Source organism: Bos javanicus, chromosome 13, assembly GCF_032452875.1.
Source record: "Bos javanicus breed banteng chromosome 13, ARS-OSU_banteng_1.0, whole genome shotgun sequence".
NCBI classification, from domain to species: Eukaryota; Metazoa; Chordata; class Mammalia; order Artiodactyla; family Bovidae; genus Bos; species Bos javanicus.
The window spans coordinates 63,393,451-63,418,889 of record NC_083880.1 but is presented as its reverse complement, the minus strand read 5'-3'; the positions used below and the strand labels follow the sequence as shown (position 1 = coordinate 63,418,889).

General features: G+C 43.3%; 1 protein-coding gene across 6 annotated transcripts in view; it reads right to left on the bottom strand.

The window, feature by feature from the left end:
• RALY (RALY heterogeneous nuclear ribonucleoprotein) overlaps window positions 1-25,439 on the bottom strand; it is a 90,011-nt gene that overhangs the window by 29,889 nt on the left and 34,683 nt on the right. For 4 of the 6 annotated variants that reach the window (XM_061437321.1, XM_061437316.1, XM_061437317.1 and 1 more), the window contains exon 2: window positions 19,131-19,210. The exons of 1 other annotated variant lie outside the window; for it this stretch is intronic. Coding sequence is in view for 1 of the 5 variants with exons in the window: in XM_061437323.1 (XP_061293307.1) it covers window positions 15,253-15,378 (126 nt within the window). In the remaining 4 variants the exon portion in view is untranslated. Of the gene's footprint in view, window positions 1-15,252; window positions 15,495-19,130; window positions 19,211-25,439 lie in introns of those variants that run through there. One more of the 6 variants, XM_061437323.1, reaches the window with a different exon arrangement.

Here is a 25,439-nt window from a genome sequence, read left to right as displayed (position 1 = left end):
CTTTTCCAGTTAGGATTTCAGATAAACAGAAAACATGTCAATTTCTCAGTACTGATTACTCTTTAGGCTATTTGTCAGTCACACTAAGCAGCCAATCTGCTTAAGGAGCTGGAAGTAAAAGCAGAAGAGAGGGTGGGGAGTGTTGGGAGATCTATAGATAAAGGAGATGCCAGATTCCCCTTAAAACGTCAAACATGCCTGGGAAATAGGTCCAAAGAATCATTTGGGACAGATCATAGAATCCTTTGCATGAAATCTATCCAGAAGATCAGTAAGGATGTCGTGCACAGGGGGAGGAAGGGGCAGGATTAGCCAGCTTCACTTGTTCTGGGATGGAAAATACCTTGGCAGGGACCTGAGCATAGACAGCAGTAGACGGGTGCAGGGCTCTTCACTCATCCTCTAGCCCAGAATGCGATCACACCCTTATAATCCACAATTCTGTGGCCATCTGCTCCCTTCAGCTTCTGGTGGAGTAAGGCCAAAAACAACAGCAAAGCACTCTTGGAACCAGGCCTTGGCCGGGGACAGATAAATAAATAGCAAAAGTCCCTGCTCTTAGAGGAAAGCACTGCATCAAGACAGTTTGAGCCTAACCAGAGGTTCTCTCGTAAAATAAAATTTCTGGCTCATAGGGTATATTCAAGAATTGTGTGAAATGAATGAATCAGAGGAGCTTTCTTCTATGACTTAGGAGCACCTGTGGTGTCCATCCTCATTCTGGCATGAATAATTCAGTGACTCTGGGTAAAATATTTCATTTCTGTGGGCCTCAGTTTACACACCTGTAAAGCAGGCTCTGTCTACCCCACAAATTGCCTTTTGTAGCCAATGACATAGTAGCTAAGACAGCACTCTGTAAATGGCATGAGATGGAATAGTGGGAGCTGATAAGAACATTGGAACACGTCATTTTAAAAGTTCAGAGCCCAATCTGGGGAAGACTTGAAATAAGCCCTTTTTCTTTCTTCCCAGCCAATTTAAGTCGCTTTTTCTCATAGTGAAGTCATTCTTTGCATTTCAAGTGAAGGGAAAGGGAAACCAGGCTTACAAGTATGGAACAGAAAAGCTGCCAATTTTCTACTGTTCAGTATCTGTTCAGAGCCACTGTACTGCAAAAGACAGCATAAGATCTGGGCTTCTAATCCCTACCTTTTCTTAATCAAAAGCTATAAAACCATAAACAAGCCTCAACCTCTTTCAGCCTTAGTTTTCTCATCTGTAAATTGCTGAGAAATTCCCCAAGTTATAAGGTTACGGTTAAGATAAAATTAATGATGAAAGAGTGTTTTGTAACTCACAAATACCACACAAACACCAGTCATTACAGAGCTGTCTTCCCATCAGCTCATTAGCGACACAGGACAGTGGTTATCACTAAATTGACAGGTGAGATCATCAAACTCAGAGAAAATCCTGATGGTAACACAGCTCAACTCTGACTTCCTCCAACAAAGGTAATTACTCCTTTCATTTATTATAGGAGTTATTTATTAGTTTGTTAGCCTCATTAAACTAACAGATCTCAGGGGAAAGAGCTACATATATTTTACGCATTTTTGTATCTCAGTGTCCAACACTGGCACACCAAAAAGATGCTAAATAAATACTGGCAGCAGAAACACATCTAGAACACCCAGGACTCCTAATTCCAGGTATAGAGTTCTAAGAGAAAGTGGCCCCAACCTCATAGGCTGACTCATCTTCTCATCCCTTCTTCAATTCCTCCACCCTAACAAGACTTTCCATTACTGAAGAGTCTCCCAGCCTCTGTAGGCAGTGATCCCTCAGGCTTGATTACTCTTCATATGCTTCTTTGCCAAGCTAATTCCTATTCACCCCTCAGATATGGAGGCCTTTCTAGTTACCCATAATACTGGTTCAGGTATTCCCTCTCCACCCCTCTTCCCACCCCCCATCTGTTTTATCATAGAATCCTGGCACATAACATGTATCAACAAAAGTATCTGTTGATGGCTGAATGAATGAAATACTGGATCTAGAAATCCAAAGGTGATGCAGGGGAAAGACTCCTGGCCTGGAAGTCAGGAGGATTGAGTGTTTCTAATTCTAGCTCCATCACTGCTGTGGTTCAGTGATTTCAGGCAAGCCCCTCTTCTTCTGTGGACCATCTCTGAATGAGCTAACATCTATGAATGATCTCAAAAGGTCCTCTCAGCACTGACAATAGATGAGACTTAGACTCATGCTAGGTCCTAAGGGTGAGAAACCTCTGAAGCCAGCTGTGTGCTCCAGAGTACGGGAGGCCCCATATCCACACCCCATGAGCAGCACCAGCAAAGTATATGAACTGTACTGTCAGCAGCCTCCCAGCCTGTTGGTTTACTTAATTCCTCCTGATGAAGTGCCAAGAATAAATCGTAGGTGAGCAGCAGAGCATTTTAATGAGTCCAGAGCCTAATGAATCTTTTCCTTCCTGTGTCAATTAGAATTTCAAAGCTAGGATCCCCAAGGACCAATTTATTGGGAACAGAGAGAAGCCTTTTGTTCATCAGCTGCTGCCTGAGCTACTTGCCCTGGCCCTGTATGTCTGCTGTGTAACAATCTTGCTTACTCATAGATATGCCACCTGGTGAGACAGACTGCCTCATATTTCTGGGGTCTGAACTTGAGGAAGGAAAGGAGAAGTCAGGTCGACTTCTGGGGGTGAGTGGGGAGGTAGTGAGAGAATCAGAGCAGCACTGACTTGAATGTCACATCCCAAGGATACTGGTCTTCAAAGAGCTAACAGCAGTAGATCAACTTGCTATTCATCCAACTAAGTATCAGGTATTGTGTGAGACCTATTTGTCTAAGGTATTTTTGAATCCTCACAACAACCCCCGAAGTAGGTATCAAAGGCACTATTTTCTTTTTCTGGCCATGCCGTGAGGCTTGTAGGATGGGATCTCAGCTCCCTGACCAGGGATTGAACCCAGGCCGTGGTAGGGGAAGCCAAGAATTCTTACCACTAGGCAACCAAGGAATTCCCTCAACAACACTATTTTACAGACAGAGGCACTGGCTCTAAGAATTTTAAAGAACTATAGAACTAGTTGAAGAACTAGACAAGGAACACAATCAGTAGTTGGCAGACAGGGATTTGAACTCACATTTGTGCAAATCCAGAGACTGGGCTCTTTCTATCAAATCACAGCAACCTTGCCAGAGGGCTGGCAGGGCCAGTGGCTGAAGTCCTCAATGGCAGAGATGGCCTGTGGGCAGCCAGTCAGGTCATGTTGGACACTTGCCACCAACACACTTGTCTTTTTCCAGGGCACAAGCAAGAGTGCCTGTGCACTGCTGGTTCTTCCACTCAGTGGAGCTGGCAACCTCACTTATTCCCAGAACATAATCCAAATTAATTCACCATTGACACTAACCCCAGACTCCTATCCCAGAAATTTTTTTTTTTTTTTGGTCTGTGCTGGGTCTTTTTTGCTGCAGGGGGGTTTTCTCTAGTTGCTATGGGCAGGGTTTACTCTCTAGGCGCAGTGCAGTGGCTTCTCATTGCGGTAGCTTCTCTTGTTGCATAGCAGGGGCTTTAGAGCGTTTGGGCTCAGTAGTTACAGCTCATGGGCTCGAGTAGTTGTGGCACATGGGTTTAGTTGTCCCATGGCAACTAAGTGCTTTGGCAGGCAGATGCTTAACCACTGGACCACCAGGGAAGTCCCCAGAAATCGTTTGACTTATGAGGAGTTGCCAATCCTTGATTTAATACCCTCCAGGTACCCAGTTGTCTTGCCTCTCATACTGTCCTCTTCAAATCACACAGGGCCAGCCCAGTTGCCATTGCAAGTCATCAACAGCAGCACACTCCAGGGTGAGAAAGTAAACAAGTCAAGTTTCCAAATGGTTATGAAATGGAATTTTAGGACTCTGGTGGGAAAAACACTTAAGAGTGAGGTCAAGACAGTTTGTCCAAATTTACACAGCTAGAAAATAGCAACAACTGTAACACAGGCATATACTGAAACTTAACGTGATATCTGTATCTGCAAAGAGCAAGAATAATACAGAAAAAATGAGATCAGTGACTTAAAACTATTTTTAAAATTTTAATTTCAAGATAAACCCCCATTTTACAGATAAGAAAATTGCTCTCTGAGGTCAACTAACTTATCCAATAGAGAAAGAGCTAAATGAGGGAGAGGAGAATAAAGGAATTAAATGGGATCCAAGTTAACCTTGGATAAATAGCTGCACGGGAGCAGGGAGGCAAGGGAAGGGAGGCTGTACCAGGAAAGTTACTATCCTGGCCTTGCTACTAACTTGCTACATGTCCCTGAATATTAGCCTCATTTTCCCATAGGCCAAATGGACCTCAGGGCCCTGTATCTGGCCTCAGCTGTACCCTCTCCAACCTTACCCCTAAGGGGCCAAAAACCAAAACATCAAACAGAAGCAATATTGTAACAAATTCAATAAAGACTTTAAAAAATGGTCCATATTAAAAAAAAAAAATCTTAAAAAAAAAAGTAGCAGGCACTTGTTGAATGGACCAATGTATGAACTACTGATCTCTAAGGTCTCTCTCAATCTTGGCACGCTATGATTAATTTATGAGCTTAGAGAACTCAGAAGCTCGAAATTCAAGCCTGGATGAACTTAAGTTTAACCTGTCCTTTTGGCTCCAATTTTTGATATCTGCTTTGCCTCACAGGGTCTTCAAAAATCATCTCCAAATGTAACAATCACATCCTAACACACAACTACACTCATGCACAGATAGACAACTATATGTCACTTAATTCAACAATGCTAGGTATGAAACACAGAATTTCCTTAATGTGGAAAATGAGGCCTTACAGTTTAGTCTCAACTTACTTTGATAACTTTAACCCTAACCACACTCCATTCCTGAAAGGCTATGCTCTGGCTACACTGGACTGATTACTCTTCTTTAAAACATTCATGGAGGCTTCTATAACTTTGGCCCTCACTGGTCTCTTCGCTTGGAAGCTATAGACTACCCTTCTCAACTGCCAAATACTTCATCTTTCAAGACTATCAAATATCTCATCTTTGAAATGCAACTCAAATATCACCTCTTTTGTGAAGCCTTCCTTGATCAGGAGGGCAGGGCAGTTAGTCCCCATATTCCCAAAGCACTCCACACGCTTCCATTATAATGATCATCACTGCCACCTACTTACTTTACCTACCTGTTCTCCAGCTATGGGTTCCAAAGGTCTTGATCATGTGTTTGCCTTCTCCTTATCCCTAAGGACCTATCCCTGTGCCTGGCAGAAATGCTTATCGTATTGAAGGCTAACATGGCACCAAAACTAACACTTCTTAACCTTCACTGGCAGACTGGATCAGGTCAGTCTTCCTTCATATTGTCCTGAAGTTGTGCAATACTTCCCTAATACTTCTACCCATTAATATGAACTCTTATGGGACTGTAGAAGAAGCTGAAAGGAAAGAAGAATAATAGTATTTAAAGAGCCTTGAATGTCATGCTAAGGAGACTGGATTTTATTTCAGAGGTTTTATGAGCAGGAAACTCATAGGAATAAGATATGTATCTTAAAACCTATGGAGTGAAAAAGGAAGTTATATTTCAGGGGCAAACATTGGAGGTAGGTTACCCCCGAGGCCATTGGGATGCAAAGAGGTCACAGAGTTCCACCTGGAGGAAGTTTATTTTGAGCAGAGTTTTACTCAGAAAAAGGAAGTTGTATTTCACTAGCAAAGACATGTTTGTTGTTGCTGAGTCGCTAAGTTGTATCCCACCCTTTTGTGACCACATGGAATGTAGGCCAGGCTTCTCTGTCTGTGGGATATTCCAGGCAAGAACACTGGAGTGGGTTGCCATTTCCTTCTCCAGGGGAACCTTCTGACCCATGCAGTAGGTACCAAGTCTACTGCACTGGCAGGTGGATTCTTTACCACTGAGCCACGAGGGAACCCAGGGAGGCAAATTAGCTAACAATTAAAAAGTCAGTGAGAGAGGATTGAAATCTGGCCTTGGATGACAGCACTGGGGATGAGAACAAGCCGGTGCCTACTTCGCCCGAGTAAAACTGCTCAAAACAAACTTCCTCCAGGTGGAACTCCGTAACCTCTTTGCATCCAAGATGGTCCCAGGGATAACCAGAAACAGGGAAAAAAGTCTCCATGACTGGGTGAAGGGGAAGAAGCAAGTCTAAGATTAGCAAAGGTCAAACTCCAAGCCACTGACCAAGGTTGTAGGAGACAGGTTAAGGTCCTGCTGATGGCTGCCAGCTGCAGAAGCTTCAGGAAAGAAGTTGGGTCTGTGCCCTGAGCAGAAAGATGCCTTCCTGAGTTGGAAGAGCTCTGACCAGCTTTAATGCCAGAGACTCTGATCATGTTCAGTGGTGTTTTGTTAAGGAAAATTATTCAAAAACTAGAAGTAAGGCAAAAAGAAAACTGTGTGACCGTTACAGTCATGTTAGGACTTCTTTTAGTATGCATCTGAGAGTCACATGATACTCTTGGAGAAGAGAATTTTGTTGGACTTACTGTTCACAAACAGGGCCCAATGCCAAGTTACAGGTTAATGTATAGAAAACTGAGAAAGTGCACTTTTTTTAAGTATAGAAGACAACATGAAATGTTACATTTTCATTAGGACATTAATTTTGGATCTCATTTAGCAACCTCATTTTAATCCTTCTTTCACTACCAACATAAATCCAGTTTCTCAGCAATTCTCGTTCTGCTAGTTCCCACAATGAGTTAAATACAACTTGACACACGCTCACCACATGGATGAGAATTATGCCCTGACATGGTACACACATCCACAGGCCTGCCCACCTATCTCACAGGAATCAGATGCCAGGAGGCAAAAGACACCTGACATCTAGGTACAGAATGTTAGTGAAAGGGAACATGTGTTCACTTATGAAATGACATGAAGTTCAGTGTTGCAAAGAGGGCACAAGGCTGGGAGTCAGACCTGCCACTAATTCACTGTGTAACCTTGGGCCTATTACTGCCCTGTGCTGGGCCTCAATTTCACAATTACAAAATGGGAAAGCTGACCGAGGTCAGTGTTGTTTTATTGCAACCCTGCAGGCTGATGTCAGATGCCTAAGGCTGTTTCTGATGAGGGTAAGGGGGAGGCTGGACCAGTGGCCTCTGGGGCCACCATTGCCACTTCTAACAGAGCAGCTCTGTTTGAGACATTGAACTATGTGTTTAAATAAAGGACTTCTCAAAAAAACTGGCAACTGTTAAGATCTCTTCCTACTGGCCATAAAATCCCATCATTTTATGGCAAATGATCTCAGGGAAAATATCTCCTCTTAGCCTACACTTAAAAACGTATCATTTAGAAGAGGGTCTCATTAAGAAGGCCCTAGCAGCTGAGTAGCAAGGAGTGAGGCAGGGGACCAGTGGGCCGAGGAGGGCTCTCAGAAAAGGGCAGAGACTAAAGGCCTCCTCCTTTTGCAAATGAAGACTGATGGGGACCCAAGGCCACAGACAAGAACTCTTTCAGGAGGGTTTAGACTCACTGACCTTATCAAGACTAAGGATGTGGACTCTAGCCCCTGACTCTGCCAAATAAAGGAAGATGCCTTCAGTTTCCTTATATAAGTAAGGATGGATCTCTATAAGTAAGGCACTTTGTAAACTGAAAAGTGATGACAGGTTTGAAGACCTATTAGAGCAATCTTCCTAACTCTTTTATGTATGTATGCCTCTGCCTCCTCTCTTGCCAGGTCCCTGAAGGAAGCTCATCACACTTGAGATACTCACACCCCCTGCATTTCAGAGTTGGGCATACAAGGGGCTCATTACTTGAGTATTCCACTCATTCCACTTTGAAAATAACAAGGACACTTCTTACTAGAGAATCCACATTCCATGTTGAAGATGGAAACCTGGCCTCTCACTTAGTGATTGGACCTCTGGGCCACACACTTGGATCCTAGGGAACTCAGTAGAGTACCTTGCCTCTACCTGAGGCAAAGTAGAGCAGAAGAAATTAATGAGAAAATGCACTGAAGGCATGGAGATATTCCCAACTGCCAATTTCTAAAGCCACCAAATCCCCCTTTCTGGGCACTCATGAACACTTTACCCTCCTGGAAAGGCAGAGGCCAGAGGCAGTATGATACTCAGGAAAGAACTTACTGTACTAAACGCATGGGGTCTATGGAGGCAGGAGGACCTGAGTTCAAACACCAGCTCTTTCACGGACTAGGTAGATGACCTCTGACAAGTTCATTTACTTCACTGAGCCTCAGCTTTTCCTTCTGGAGCTATTAATAACTTAAGGAGTTACTAAGATTAACAAAGATAGTTTTAATGTAAAGCACCTATCACAATACCTGGCACATAGTACGCATTCAATACACATGACTTCCTTCAAGAGGCAAAGAACCAATAGCAAAAGATGACTGAAGAGATTCACGTGACAGGTGGGAGTGGGGGGAACCTAGGGGCCAAACCCCAGCCAGCAGCAGATCAGAGCTGTGAGTGGCTCAGAATGGGAATGGGCTGATTTGGAGAGTCTGTTGTGTTATTCTAAGAGCATCTGGATCCTGTATCAGCCAAAGCAAATCAAACAGGAGTGCTTGTGAAGAGCTTGTTTCTAAAACAAGTGCAGGCTGTGTTATTGACACACACCCCAGGGGAATTGAGAAGCCTGTTAGCAGAGATGTTAAGAAAGCTGACATGCTTTCAGTTCCAATCTTTGCTACTACATACGTAGCTGACCTTGGCTCTAGAGGACAAGAAAACTCTGGACAAGAGACAGAGATTCTGGCCTGAGCTTGACTCTGAGCAGGTGATATCCTCTCTCAGGCCTCAGTTTGTTTCTTTTCCAAATAATAACAATTCTTTATGTGCCTATTCTCTTACCTCTATCCTCATTTTCAGATGCTGATACTATGGCTCAGAGAGATTAAGTTAATTACTGGCAGGAATTTGAAGTCAAGGTCTGCTGTCAAAGCCGCGAGTCAAAGCCAGCATGCAGGATATCAGCTGCCCAACAAGAGATCAAACTCATGCCCCCTGCATTGGGAATGCGGCACCTCAACCACTGAACTGTCAGTGAAGTCCCTTAGTAGTCTTTCTACTCTATTGCATCATCTTTCAGTGTTAAATGAGGGGGTCAGACCAGGTGGACCAAGGCATTTCTGGACTTGAAAGTTGTATGATTCATAGTGGCTTGAAACAGTGGTTTCAAGAGCATTCTAAATATTACTCTAGTGCTAGCCTGGCAAGTTAAGAAGCCTTCTGTAAATGAAATCCTCAACACCAAGGGCACAAGCTGGATACAAACTAACGTGAGAGCCAGAAGAGAGCGGATGATGAAATTTTAGGAAGCCCTAGAAGGCCCTTGGAGAATACACCGCCTAATTCATTTTACAGATGGGGATATGGAGGCTAAAAAAAGAGAAACAGCTTCACTGGCAACACCCAAAAAGCAGGTAACAGCACAAGCTGGGCTCTGTGCCTCATGGTCTCTCTCATACTTGATAACAACTCAGTCTCCAACCTTCCAGGCCATTCTGATTTTATCATTGTTTTCTTCACCCTCCCCACTTCCCCCAAATGTTGAGAGATAGGCAGGCAACTCCCAGACACTTCTCATCATACTCAGATAATGACTAACTGTCCCTGTTGCAGCCTTAAGCAGGACTGAAGGTGAGCCTCCCCTTTTGCCCCACCCCCGACTCCTTTTTTGAACCACAGACCAAGTGCCTTTGGAAGCACAGAACTGGAAGAGATACACCACCAATTATAGAACACCTTTCTGCTTCATTCCCTCTTTTTGGAGCTGAGGAAACTAAGGTACAGAGATATTAAATACTTCCCAAGGTTGAGTTAGTAGAAACGTAAGAGCCTGGGTCACAATACTCACTCTCTACTACAATATGACACAACACATATCAGAATGTATTTCAACCACCAGTGGCTTGAACACCAATCCAAGCCAGGCATTTTTTCCATCATCTCCTATTAGCACCACAATAACTGTATAGGCATTCCTCCCATTTTGCAGAAGAGGAAACTACAGCTCAGAGAGGTCAGTCACATAGGAAATGAATGTCCCAGCAAATTCAAATCTTTGGCTTTATAGCTTCCTCTCTTTCCCCAGCAGCATGTAGCCTGAGATTTTCAAGATTTACAATGGTGGGAAAGATGCAGTTAATTAAATTTCCTGAAGACCAGTTATAATGTAAATAACGTTGTCTCTTGCCCTACGCACTTAAGTAAAATAACTCTTGACATATTATGCTAACTGGGGGCATGGGGAGGGAGATGAAGGTAGAGGGTAACAGTAGAGACCCAGATAACACAAAATAATGGATAGTTCAAAAGAAGCAATTTTTGCTTTTGTGTTAATGTGATCTTTTGTAGAATACTTTTGGGGCTTTTTTGCACATCTGCCCCATTAAGTCGTAAGTCCCCTTTTTCCATGTCCCACTCATCTCATGATTCCCGCATCACATCTGCTGATGGACCTTGGCTTCCTGATTTATGATTTCCCAGCTTGAGTTTTTGATCTCTTGGCCTTATTTTTAAGCTCAGATCCTACCTCTCTGCCACAGTCAATGGCCTTAAAATTTCCCTCTAGTAGCTGCCAGTCCCTCCTCTGTCAAGTTTGTTGCTCCAGCGGGACAGAAAGATCCTCTTTAATCTTAATGAAAATTGGGGAAGGAGGGGGACACAGGGCCTAACAGGACCCAGAGTCTTTTGCATACTACTCCTTCCCTCTAAGTGAGCTTGACCTTCCTGTTTCCTATGACAGTAACCCTCAAGAAAGCCAGCTGCCTCTGGAACCAAAGTAATAAAATGTGGGCAACATTCCTGGATGGGGAGAGAACAGAGATAGCTGCATCTAAGCTGAACTGCTCTCAGGGCTTCACTCGGAGTTTCTCCACAGAAAGCCCTGGAAGCCATTGGATAATTACACTGGCAGACAATGAACCCCTGCTTTACATTAAGCTACAAAGTCCACTTTGGTCAACTGTTCATGACCCACACCTTGAAGGGCAACAGTGTACTGCCACTGCTCCTGCCCCTTCTCAGACTGTTCCAGTCCCTAGGACCATAATTACTAACATTAATAGTCCCTTACATGCATATAGTATCTAACAGTTTCATACAGCACTCATTTGAAATGCATCTTTCACAGCTGCTGGATAGAAACTGTTATTTCATGTCTACAGATGAGGACGTGAGAAATAGATTCAAGGAATTGGATCCGATAGACAGAGTGCCTGATGAACTATGGATAGAGGTTCGTGACACTGTACAGGAGACAGGGATCAAGACCATCCCCAAGAAAAAGAAATGCAAAAAAGCAAAATAGCTGTCTGAAGAGGCCATACAAATAGCTGTGAAAAGAAGAGAAATGAAAAGCAAAGGAGAAAAGGAAAGATACACCCATCTGAATGCAGAGTTCCAAAGAATAATAGCAAGGAGAGATAAGAACTTCCTCAGTGATCAATGCAAAGAAATAGAAGAAAACAATAGAATGGGAAAGACTAGAGATCTCTTCAAGAAAATAAGAGATACCAAGGGAACATTTCATGCAAAGATGGGCTCAATAAAGGACAGTAATAGTACAGACCTAACAGAAGCAGAAGATATTAAGAAGAAGTGGCAAGAAGAACTGTACAAAAAAGATCTTCCCAACCCAGATAATCATGACGGTATGATAACTCACCTAGAGTCAGACATCCTGGAATGTGAAGTCAAGTGAGCCTTAAGAAGCATCATTATGAACAAAGCTAGTGGAGGTGATGGAATTCCAGTTGAGCTCTTTCAAATCCTAAAAGACGATGCTATGATGCTGTGAAAATGCTGCACTCAATATGCGAGCAAATTTGGAAAACTCAGCAGTGGCCACAAGACTGGAAAAGGTCAGTTTTCATTCCAATCCCTAAGAAAGGCAATGCCAAAGAATGCTCAAACTACCGCACAATTGTACTCATCTCATACACTAGTAAAGTAATGCTCAAAATTCTCCAAGCAGGCTTCAACAGTACGTGAACCGTGAACTTGCTGATGTTCAACCTGGATTTAGAAAAGGCAGAGGAACCAGAGATCAAATTGCCAACATCTACTGGATCATCAAAAAAGCAAGAGAGTCCCAGAAAAAACATCTATTTCTGCTTTATTGACTATGCCAAAGCCTTTGACTGTGTGGATCACAATAAACTGTGGAAAATTCTTCAAGAGATGGGAATACCAGAACACCTGACCTGCCTCTTGAGAAATCTGTATGCAGGTCAGGAAGCAACAGTTAGGACTAGACATGAACCAACAGACTGGTTCCAAATAGGAAAAGGAGTATGTCAAGACTGTATATTGTCACCCTGCTTATTTAACTTGTATGTAGAGTACATCATGAGAAACACTGGGCTGGAGGAAGCACAAGCTGGAATCAAGATTGCCGGGAGAAATATCAATAACCTCAGATATGCAGATGACAGCACCATTATGGCAGAAAGTGAAGAGGAACTAAAGAGCCTCTTGATGAAAGTCAAAGAGGAGAGTAAAAAAGTTGGCTTAAAGCTCAACATTCAGAAAACTAAGATCATGGCATCTGGTCCCATCACTTCACGGGAAATAGATAGGGAAACAGTGGCTGACTTTATTTTTCTGGGCTCCAAAACCACTGCAGATGCTGATTGCAGCCATGAAATTAAAAGACGCTTACTCCTTGGAAGGAAAGTTATGACCAACCTAGACAGCATTAAAAAGCAAAGACACTACTTTGCCAACAAAGGTCCGTCTAGTCAAGGCTATGGTTTTTCCAGTAGTCACGTATGGATGTGAGAGTTGGACTATAAAGAAAGCTGAGCACCAAAGAATTGACGCTTTTGAACTGTGGTGTTGGAGAAGACTCTTGAGAGTCCCTTGGACTGCAAGGAGATCTGACCAGTCAATCCTAAAGGAAATCAGTCCTGAGTATTCATTGGAAGGACTGATGTTTAAGCTGAAACTCCAATACTTTGGCTACCTGATGTGAAAAAAACTGACTCATTTGAAAAGACCCTGATGCTGGGAAAAATTGAAGGCAGGAGGAGAGGGGGATGACAGAGGATGAGATAGTTGGATGGCATCATCGACTCAAGAGACATGAGTTTGAGTAAACTCCGGGAGTTGGCGATGGACAGGGAAGCCTGGACCCCACTCCAGTACTCTTGCCTGGAAAATCCCATGGACGGAGGGGCCTGGAGGGCTGCAGTCCACGGGGTCGCTAGGAGTCGGACACAACTGAGCAACTTCACTTTATGTTTTCACTTTCATGCATTGGAGAAGGAAATGGCAACCCACTCCAGTGTTCTTGCCTGGAGAATCCCAGGGACAGGGGAGCCTGGTGGGCTGCCGTCTATGGGGTTGTACAGAGTCGGACACGACTGAAGCGACTTAGCAGCAGCAGCAGCAGCAGCAGCAGGGAAGCCTGGCGTGCTGCAGGCCATGGGGTCGCAAAGAGTTGGACACGACTGAGCAATTCAACTGAACTGAACTGAACATTGAGGAAACTTTTAAAGGCCACAAATAAGTATCCTCATTTTTAAGCGTACTTATTTGGTATCTGCCTTTAAGCCTTGTATCTTTGATGCAATCAAATTTCTGCTTAGAATCTCAGTCATTAACAGGAACCTGGTAAGGCTTCCAAAGCCATCTGTCTCTGAAGTCTGTGAGGTGGGCCGTGGTCTCCTCTAGCTCTGTTATCAGGCAAAATCTCCTCGGAAAGTGGAGAAAGCTTGGTTTCCCATGTATCACATCACTACCGACTAAACTGTCCCCATCTGAGGCCTGCCCCAGCCAGCATGGGGGCACATACCCTTTGTATGAGGGTGAGGGATCTCAGGCCCACCCACACAAATCTCAGGTGGTGGTGGGGCACCTGGGGCAGGCAGGATCCAGGCTGCTGTGTGCTATGGGTCAAGCCCTAGACCCCTTCTTCCTACTGGTGGCACAACACTGTGGACCACCTGTCTCCCCCACTGTGTCTGAGTCAGGCCCTCCCTGAAGCTCCAGATAGTTCTCCAGAGACTACTACTGAGGAGCATGTGACAGTCACAGGTCAGTCATGCCTGAAGAAGAGTTTCATTTCGGATGCAAGTGCCTTAAAAAAGTAACTTAAGACTTGAGAAACTAGAAAAAGAACAAACTAAATCCAAAGCAAGCTAAAGTTAGGAAAAACAAATATTAAAGGAAGAGATCAGTGGAACAGAAAAACAATGAAACCAAAAGCTGGTTCTTTGAAAAAAATCAACAAAATTAAACCTTCAGTAAGGCTGACCAAGAGAAAAACAGAGAAAATACAAATTGCCAAAATCAGAAACAAAAAAAGGGTTATCACCTTCTAGAGTTAAAAAAAGATTATAAGGCAATACTATGAACAACTTTAAGCCACAAAATTAAACAACTTAGATGAAGGGGACAAATTCCTAGACACACAGAAATTATCGACACAAAAGAAAAAAAAAAAAACACAGTACATCTGAGTAGACCTATCATGAGAATTTTTGAATTAGTAATTAAGAATCTTCCAGCAGAGAAAAGTTCAGGTCCACATGGCTTGTTCTATCAAACATTTAAAATCAAAGACTTCCCTGGTTGTTCAGTGGTTAAGAATCTGCCTGTCAATGCAGGGAACTTGAGTTCAGCACCTGGTTCAGAAAGATTCCACATGCCTCAGGGCCACTAAGCCCATAAGCCTTAACTACTGAGCCCAGGTGCCTAGAGCCCGTGCTCCAGAAGGAGAGAAGCCGCCACCATGAGAGAGAAGCCCACGCACCACAACTAGAGAAAGAACAAGTGCAGCGACAAAGATCCAGCGCAGCCGAGAATAATTAAAATAAGAAATATGTTTCTAAAAAATTCAAAAAAGAAATCACAATCCTTCACAAACACTCCCAGAAAACAGAGGGAAGACTCTCTAGCCTAAGAGACCAGGATTACCCTGACACCAAAACCAAAGACATAACAAGAAAACTAGTGACCGACATCTCTCATGAATACAGGCAAAAATCTTCAACAAAATATTAGTAAACCAAATCAAGACCATACAAAAAGGATTATACACTATAGCCAAGTGGGATTCATTCTAGGAATGATGTTGGTTTAATATCCAAAAATCAATTATCATAGTGCCATGTTAGTAGAATAAAGGATAAAAAACCACACAAACAAAATTCAACATCCATCCATAATAAAACCTCTGAAAAAAGTAGAAATAGAGAACTTACTCAGCCTGATAAATAGAAGTCTACCAAAAAGCCCTGCAGCAAACATCATACTTACTGGTATCACACTTAAGTACTCAGAAAGACTGAATCCCTTCTCTTTAGAACTGGGAACAAGGTAAGAGTGTCTGTTTTCACCAATTATGTTCAACAACATATTGGAGGTCCTGGCCGATACAATCATGCAGAGGGATTCTTTTTTTAAATGGACGTTAGATTATGTCATTCACCTACTCAAACATGTCCAGCGGCTTCCTGTTTCGCTGAGAATAAAGCCCCACGTGATCTGAGTTCTTGTCTACCCTTGTGACTTCTCCATAATCCACTCCTCCTATTGCTCAATTCATCTCTAGCTACACTGGCCTCCTTTGTTCCTCAAAACATTAAGCGTGCTCCTGTTTCAGGGCCTCCAAACTTACCAAACTCTATGCCTGGAATGTTATTCCCCAAGATATACACACAGCTCACACTACTGCATCTTGTACATATTTCTGTACAGATTTTATTTTCTCATAGAGGCCTTCTTTCATCACATGGTGCCTCCCTATTCCCTTTTCCTGCTTTATTTTTCAACATATTCATTTGTTTATATTCCACTAGAATTTAGGCTACAGGAGAGAAAACTATTTTCTTCACTGCTACATTTCAAACACTTAAAACTGTGCCTGGCACATAGTGGACACTCAATAAATAGGCACTAAATGAATGGATATCTTTAAAAGGAAAAGACATTCATATTCAAGAGAATGAATAAAGGCAGGGTTGGGGCCGGGGGGTGGAGGGAACCACTGTCCCAAGAGGCTGCCAAGGACTGAGGTTTTAGGCCACAGCTGAAGAGACGGTGCAGAATAATAGAAAAAACTTGGCTTTTTAGAACCAGATTCTTCTAAATTCTAAGTTTATTAGCTCTTCCAGTCACTGCCTGTGTGTCCCTCTCTGCTGCTGCTGCTGCTGCTAAGTCGCTTCAGTTGTGTCAGACTCTCTGCGAACCCACAGACGGCAGCCCACCAGGCTCCCCTGTCCCTGGGATTCTCCAGGCAAGAACACTGGAGTGGGTGTGTCCCTCTCTAAGTCTCTATAATTTATAAAATGAGAATATCACCACCTACCTTTCAAGGTGTGATGAAAACAAAATCAATTTATGTAGAGCATTCAATGTAGCATCTGATACTATAGCAGACACTGCAAATAATTAAATATTCTTTGATACTACTGGCCTTCAAGAACTACCTTAAAAATTACCTAGCCCTACCTTACTGAAGTGTACAGATGTCTACAGGGCTGTTGCCCTTAAAGTACGGCCTTCATACCCATTTTAACTTTTCTGTCTTATCATTCTTCTTTTATATCTCCCTTACAGTTGGCTTTCAGCTCTCACCTCTGCTGCTGCTAATATAGCAGCTCCTCCTCCCCTTTATATGCCCTGTTCTTAATCTTCTGGGGGTTTAGAAACCAGATTGTTAAGCTTGTTACAACAACACATAAAAATAGGAATAAATTAGCACTGTGCAAGGTATGACACATGCTTTGCTACCTTTTGTTTTTTAGCTGGATTCTGGAAAATTGAGGATGTTAGATAAATAAGCTATTACATGTGTATCAGTATATTATACAGTTTTTTACATGGAACCATTCATATTTTCGGAGAAGGCAATGGCACCCCACTCCAGTACTCTTGCCTGGAAAATCCCATGGACAGAGGAGCCTGGAAGGCTGCAGTCCTTTGGGTCACTGACGGTCGGACACGACTGAGCAACTTCACTTTCACTTTTCACTTTCATGCATTGGAGAAGGAAATGGCAACCCACTCCAGTGTTCTTGTCTGGAGAATCCCAGGGACGGGGGAGCCTGGTAGGTTGCCGTCTATGGGGTCGCACAGAGTCGGACACAACTGAAGCGACTTAGCAGTAGCATTCATATTTTAAAAGAATCAACAATGGAACTACTTCGCAGGGCAGCTGTCATAAGAACAATAAAATCCAAGCTTGATGCCTAGGCCATGGAAAGGCCAGAAGCTAAAGAACATTAGATTAACCAAGACAAAAAGAGATGATGGTAAGTGTCTGGAGATTTAGAAAAGGAGGGAAGGTTGGTCAAAGCAGATTTCCAGGAGCCTCAAGTGGGGGCACAGATCCCTCTGTGCACCCTCAGGCGGGCAGCGGGAAGAAAAGAATGTCCCTTACTACAGAATACGAAGAGAGTATGAAGAACTCTATCACTGGCCAAGGATGAGAGAAATGGTGGGAAAAGTGAAATGATCACAGCCTCTGATAGGATATGAGGCTACAGTATACATGAGTTTTTCACTAATAGTAGTGAGGGGTGGCAGTAAGTGGGGAACCTAGGGCCAAAATAGGAATAGCCCTCCTGGTCTAAGATAACAGTAGGTAACAAAGCAACATCCCAGTGGAAGCAGTCAGTGAATACAGACACATGCTGTGGATGGACTCCTGAAAACAACCATGACGTCTGTACTGGCAGTGGACTTGGAGCCAAGCTGTGAGAGTGCATTTAAACCTGTACTCCGCAGACTACACGCTGCAAATGATGGCTGCCAATGCTGCCTGGTTCTGTCTCTGTGCCCTGGAAAGACTGAATTTGTGGAACTTTTCAACTGTTTTCTGGTAGGGCCTGCAGCAGGAGGAGAGGAAGAAGAGGGCATGGGAGAAAATTTACAGTGTAGATTTCTAAGACAAAACCTTCCCTTTTGCCTTTGGGGAGCCGGGTGGCTAAAGGTCAGGGACTGAGATGCCAGACACCTGTAACGCTTTCTTCTCACTTCTCTCACTTCAGTTTTTACAATTCGCAAAGCTTTCCAACTTGCATTTCCCATTTGATTCTCTACAACATCCTATATGGTTGGTATACACAAAATAAACATGTGAAGGTACATGGAGGCACTCTAACCAAAATAGGCAAACAGATTATCCAAAGGTAACTATTGAGAGAGACAATAAACCCCCAGGTTTTCCAACTACAAGTCAGCTCACCAGGTCCCTGTCTATGCTAGCCCAAGTGCTCATGGGGTCCCAAGTGTTACAGATGTTTTCTTCTCTGTCCACTCATATTTAAGCCTGGGTCTCTGCCTGCTTGGAGGTTCCTCCTTCCAGCCTCTTGGCCCACCTCACTAAAAATGTCCTTGCTTAGAAGGGACCCCCACCTCTTGCCTGCCTTGCTGGGCCTTTCAAATAACTAGGCCTCCTTCCTGAACCCCTAAGAAGGTCTGTCTTCTTGAATTTTATAAGAAAAATCATGATTCCAAGGAGATTAGCAGTCCAAGGAAAGCATGCCAAGTCAGAGAGAATGGTATTCACAGACTGACCTGGATTCTAAGATCAGCTTTATGGATTTCCAGGCATAAACCCTGGGCATATTACTTCAGTTTCCTAAGCCTCAATTCCCTCATCTATAAAATGGGATTTTATATAGTATAAATGAGATCCATAACACAACTGATTCTTATTATGTTGACTTCCCATCCTATTTCACCATCTGCAGTCTTCCTTCTAAATTTTGCTGGACTTTCCCTTCACAAAGCCCCACTCTAACTCTCCATCCCCAGCTCCACTGATGATCGATATTCTGCAGGACTGATAAAACCACAGGATTTCCCAAAACCAAGTCTGGGCTTGGTAGGTCACTCAAGACTGAAATCAGAAAAGTCTATGAAGTCATGTTAAGAGAGTTTGTGGGAGAATGGGTTTAGCCAGGTCCAGGATACCACACAGCAGAAAGTAGCAGGCAGAAGCCAGAAGGAATTGAGCATGCTTTTGCTTTATTTATGGCAAGTGATCCCAGACTGTCTGCCTATGACAGTCTCTTAGGCATGGAGTAGGAGAGTAATTACCTGTAAGTTATCTGTACTAAGGGTAAAAATAAGCCCCAAACTAGTCACTTTGTATCTTGGCCCAAGCTTGCCCAGGTACCCTCACTCACCAGTAGCAAGGCTGAGCTCAGCCGGCAAGTTCTTTTGCGTTACAGGGTCACCACCAACTGCCTCAGGGAAGAGGGCTCACCTAGAACAGAGAGAAGTCAGTCAGCGTCTTGCTCAAAACAGGCCTGAGCTTAGGTCAATGCATGCATTTGAAGTTCCTGCCCTTACAGGTCTTGCAACCTAGCAAAAAACAGGTTAATAAACAGTTTTAGGTTGTGCTAAGGGCTATAAAGAAAATAAAGCAGAGCAAGGAAAGAAAGAACGACTATGAGTGAAATGAGGTCTATTTTAGATAAAAGTTAAGGAAGACTTCTCCAAGAAGCAGTCACTAGACAGAGACCCAAGTAAGGGGGTGAGATCTGCAAAGATCAGAGGAAGAGAGCTTCAGAGAGGGGAAATAAACACAAAAGCCCTGAGGCAATAATGGGCAAGAGGAAGCTTGTTACACTAAGAACAAGAAAGTCTACAGAACTAGAATGTAGTGATGGAAAGAAAGAGGTTCCTCCAGCCTTCCAAAACCTAGAACCCAGATGGGAGAAACTTCCAAGCACTATGAGGCTGACTTCAGTTTTCTCCACTTACCCCGTCCTCTGTTGGGACAGAGAAACTCCTATATATTACTTGGAATGTGGGGTAGAAATGACTGGGGTAAAGAGAATAGTAGCACAGTGCCAAGCCTTGTTGTAAACCCTTTGGTTGTATTAACTCTTTAAATCTTTACAAACTCTTGTAAGGTTGGTGTGATATTACATTCTTCACTTTTTCTAAGGTAAAACAGATACAGAGATGCTAAGTAAATTTGCCCCAAGTCACACAGCTAGTAGATGGCAGACTTGGGACTTCAACCTGAGTTCAACCTCCAGGGCTTGCCTTCTTAATCACACATTATACCACTCCTCAAAAAACAGAAGAAAAAAGACAGAAAACGCATGCTCTAGTCCTGGCTGACATGACTCAGAGCCCTCATTTATACCCAACCCTGGGATACTCTCCATTTACTTGCAGTCCAGGCTTTTTACTAAACACCAGTTGACTCCTGAGTCCTTCAGCCAGGTAGTTCCAGAGGATACTGTGAGCACAAAACTATGATAATCACCACCACCACAACAGTCATTTAACTGCCATTAACATTTAACGCACACTTTGAAATCGTCTAGGTACTGGGTTAAGCACTTTACATGTACTATTTTATTTCCAAGAAGGAATGACAGCCATTCTGAGAAGGATTGCTTCAGGATCTCATTATCTCCTGCCTGCACTGCTGGAATATTTCTTAGAATTTACTGACATTACAAGAACAGGCTGTTAAGAGTAGCCTCTTCCCTGGTCTCTCTTTCACTAGTCTTCCCCCGCGCCTTCTACTCCAATCTATTGGAGCCCACACTTTTAAACTCCTGTTCCTAATGCCACTCCCCTGCTCCAAAAAATGGCATGGCTCCCAATCACCTCAGCCTTGCTCTCTAGACTCTTACACCACGGGTCTAGTCATCACTTACGACCGTGGGCCTTCCAGTTACCATACTTTTATCCATGTTGCTGTCTCACCTGGAACGACTCTCTTCATTTATTCATATTCAAATTCATCTTAATCTTCAAGGCCTAACAATTAGGTGAAGTTATCCTGAACCCTTCCTCTCCTCTCTGTTGTGTTCTTGAAAATACCTCTGGCTGTGACTACAATCAAAGCTCTGTTCTCACCATCCACTAAGGCTTCAGAACAGTTCCTCTGTTTTTCTTCCGTGTAAACATTACTACTGCTTCTAGACGATGAAGACCTAGTCAGTTAAGATTTCTGTTCAAATTTCTACTACTCTTACTATGGATCTATCTCCTAACAAGAGACCTGAGTTTTAATCTGAGCCTCAGATTCCTTAATTACAAAATAGAGATACAATTCCCATCCTGTCTACAACACAAGGATTTTTTTAAGAATCAATGTGATACTGTAACAGGAGAGGAAAGGGGAAGAGTGAAGGTGGGAGACTCAGACAAATCTTTAACAGCTCTGTCAGCTGCAAATCCTCCCAAGTCTTCTATCCAATCAATCAAAAAACAATTCTTGGGTCTAGTTAGCCACAGTTTCAACTCTAGGTTGGGGATTATAGCAGATGCAGAGTTGAAAGAGAACAAATCTTATCCTTGGGCTCCTAGTAGTCCAGGGCAAGACTGTGTCAACTTCCTACAAATATACTAAGAATAATATTAGGCAGGCTATGGGAAAGCAGTATGCAGATTCTTAAAAACTAAAACACAGTTACTGTATGATCCCACTCCTGGGTATATATCCAGAGAAAACTCTTAATTCAAAAAGATACACACCCCCCAATGTCCATAGCAGCACTATTTACAACAGCCAAGACATGAAAGGTGTGGCTTGTATACACACACACACGCGAGAACTTTTTTTATTTTTTGCTTTTCCTGTTTATTTTTTTAAAAATCCAAAATAGGTCAAAAAGAACAATCATTAGAACTTCCCTGGTGACACACTGGGTAAGAATCCACCTGCCAATGCAGATGACACAGGCTGGATCCCTGGTCTGGGAAGATCCAACATGCCATGGAGCACCTAAGCCGGCACACCAAAACTACTGAGCCTGTGAGCTGCAACAAGAGAAGCCACGACAATGAGAAGCCCAGGCACCACAAAGAAGAGTAGCCCCTGCTCAATGCAACTAGAGAGCCCGCATGCAGCAACGAAGACACAGCACAATCAAAATTTAAAAAAAAAAAAAAATCATCAAAGATACAGGTGCCAGACATAAGGCCAAAGGGTAGATAAGAAAGTACGCCTTCTTCAGAAAGTTTGGAAGACTTGTGTTTTAAAAGCTGGATCTAACATAAACAGCTAGCTGAGTTTTCCATTGATCCAGCTTCCACTGCCCTACCTCCCAACATGGCACAACTGACTCGCCTTGAAGGCCTCAGTTGAAGAACTCCATATACACACAGCCTGGTACAGCAGTACTCAGGTAACTGGAAAGATCTCATCCCACTATGGTCTCATTCCAGACCTGTCTTCATTGTGTGAGTTCTGTCACCTCTTGAAAATATGGCTATGTCAGCACAAGACAACACTGAATCTTTACAATGATTAATAAAACCACAATAGAATATTCAGATCAGATCAGTCGCTCAGTCGTGTCCGACTCTTTGCAACCCCATGAATCGCAGCACACCAGGCCTCCCTGTCCATCACCAACTCCAGGAGTTCACTCAGACTCACGTCCATCGAGTCAGTGATGCCATCCAGCCATCTCATCCTCTGTCGTCCCCTTCTCCTCCTGCCCCCAATCCCTCCCAGCATCAGAGTCTTTTCCAATGAGTCAACTCTTCGCATGAGGTGGCCAAAGTACTGGAGTTTCAGCTTTAGCATCATTCCTTCCAAAGAAATCTCCTTCAGATTGGACTGGTTGGATCTCCTGGCAGTCCAAGGGACTCTCAAGAGTCTTCTCCAACATCACAGTTCAGAAGCATCAATTCTTCGGTACTCAGCCTTCTTCACAGTCCGACTCTCACATCCATACATGACCACAGGAAAAACCATAGCCTTGACTAGACGGACCTTTGTTGGCAAAGTAATGTCTCTGCTTTTGAATATGCTATCTAGGTTGGTCATAACTTTCCTTCCAAGGAGTAAGCATCTTTTAATTTCATGGCTGCAGTCACCATCTGTAGTGATTTACTCAGCCATAAAAAAGAATGAAACAGTGCCATCTGCAGCAACATGGATGAACCCAGATTATCGTACTAGGTGAAATAAGCCAGAAAGAAAAATACTGTATGATACCACTTATATGTAGAATCTAAAATATGATGCAAATGAATATTTGCAAAACAGAAATAGATTCACAGACAAAGAAAACAAACTTATGGTTACCAAAGGGGAAGGGGGGATGTGAGAATAGGAGTTTGGGATTAGCAGATACAAACTATATATAAAATAAACAAGGTCCTATTGTATAACACAGGAACCTATATTCAATATCCTACAATAAATCATATTGGAAAATACAAAAAATACACATTCATATAACTGAATCACTTTGTTGTACACCAGAAACTAATACAAAATAACACAACCTTATAAATCAAATATAAATCAAATCTTTAAAAAAAAAAAAAGAATATTACGCACAACCTAACAGTTTCAAGAGTGCTATGTATTGTAAAAGTGGCGGGGGGTCGGGGAGGGGTGGTGGGAATCAGTCTGACTAGAAGTGGCCTCAGAAGCTTCATTTGAGCAACGGCTTAGGCCAGGCCTTGATGCAGGGTGACAGAAAGACCTGGGCTACTGCTGGACTAGGTGTTATGTTGGCAACCCTCCTGATCCTAATACCCTGTGAAGCAAGTGATGGAATGCCCACTTTATAGCCAAGGTAACTGAATACGGGTCTTCCCTGGTGGCTCAGTGGTAAAGAATCCGCCTGCCAATGCAGGAGACACAGGTTCAACCCCTAGGTTAGGAAGATCTCTTGGAGAAGGAACCCACTCCAGTATTCTTGCCTGGGAAATCTCATGGACAGAGGAGCCTGGCAGGCTACAGGCCATGGGGTCACAACAGAGCTGGACACGATTTAGTGACTAAAACTGAAGATGGGTGAGGAGGCTAAGTGTATCATTCAGTCAAATAGCTAGCAAGCAGCAGAGCTAGGATTTGAACCTATGTCTGCTTTACTTTACACCAAAGTCTATGTGCTTGCTTCATGATCTGCCTTACTCATGTAGCAACATGAAAGGAAGACCAGATAAACTCTGGAGCTCTTTCTACCTCAAAATCCAATGATTTGAATGGGGGTAGGGGGAGGGGAAGAACTATACAAAAAGATCTTCACAACCCAGATGGTGTGATCACTCATCTAGAGTCAAGACATCCTGGAATGTGAAGTCAAATGGGCCTTAGGAAGCATCACTACGAACAAAGCTAGTGGAGGTGATGGAATTCCAGTGGAGCTATTTCAAATCCTGAAAGATGATACTGTGAAAGTGCTGCACTCAATATGCCAGCAAATTTGGAAAACTCAGCAGTGGCCACAAGACTGGAAAAGGTCAGTCTTCATTCCAATCCCTAAGAAAGGCAACGCGAAAGAATGCTCAAACTACCGCACAATTGCACTCATCTCATATGCTAGTAAAGTAATGCTCAAAATTCTCCAAGCCAGGCTTCAGCAATATGTGAACCGTGAACTTCCAGATGTTCAAGCTGGTTTTAGAAAAAGCAGAGGAACCAGAGATCAAACTGCCAACATCCGCTGGATCATCAGAAGGCAATGGCACCCCACTCCAGTACTTTTGCCTGGAAAATCCCATGGATGGAGGGACCTGGTAGGCTGCAGTCCATGGGATCGCCAAGAGTCAGACACGACTGAGTGACTTCACTTTCACTTTTCACTTTCATGCTTTGGAGAAGGAAATGGCAACCCACTCCAGTGTTCTTGCCTGGAGAGTCCCAGGGACGGGGGAGCCTGGTGGGCTGCCGTCTATGGGGTCACACAGAGTGGGACACGACTGAAGTGACTTAGCAGCAGCAGCAGCTGGATCATCGAAAAAGCAAGAGAGTTTCAGAAAAACATCTATTTCTGCTTTATTAACTATGCCAAAGCCTTTGACTGGGTGGATCACCATAAACTGTGGAAAATTCTTCAAGAAATGGGAATACCAGACCACCTGACCTGCCTCCTGAGAAATCTGTATGCAGGTCAGGAAGCAACAGTTAGGACTGGACATGGAACAACAGACTGGTTCCTAATAGGGAAAGGAGTACATCAAGACTGTATATTGTCACCCTGCTTATTTAATTTATATGCAGAATAGTACATCATGAGAAACACTGGGCTGGAGGAAGCACAAGCTGGAATCAAGATTGCTGGGAGAAATATCAATAACCTCAGATATGCAGATGACACCACCCTTATGGTAGAAAGTGAAGAAGAACTAAAGAGCCTCTTGATGACAGTGAAAGAGGAGAGTGAACAAGTTGGCTTAAAGCTCAACATTCAGAAAACTAGGATCATGGCATCTGGTCCCATCACCTCATGGCAAATAGATGGGGAAACAGCGGAAACAGTGGCTGACTTTATTCTGGGGGACTCCAAAATCACTGCAGATGGTGACTGGAGCCATGAAATTAAAAGACGCTTACTCCTTGGAAGGAAAGTTATGACCAACCAGAAAGCATATTAAAAAGGAGAGACATTACTTCGCCAGCAAAGGTCCATCTAGTCAAGGCTATGGTTTTTCTAGTGGTCATGTATGGATGTGAAAGTTGGACTGTGAAAAAAGCTGAGCGCCAAAGAATTGATGCTTTTGAA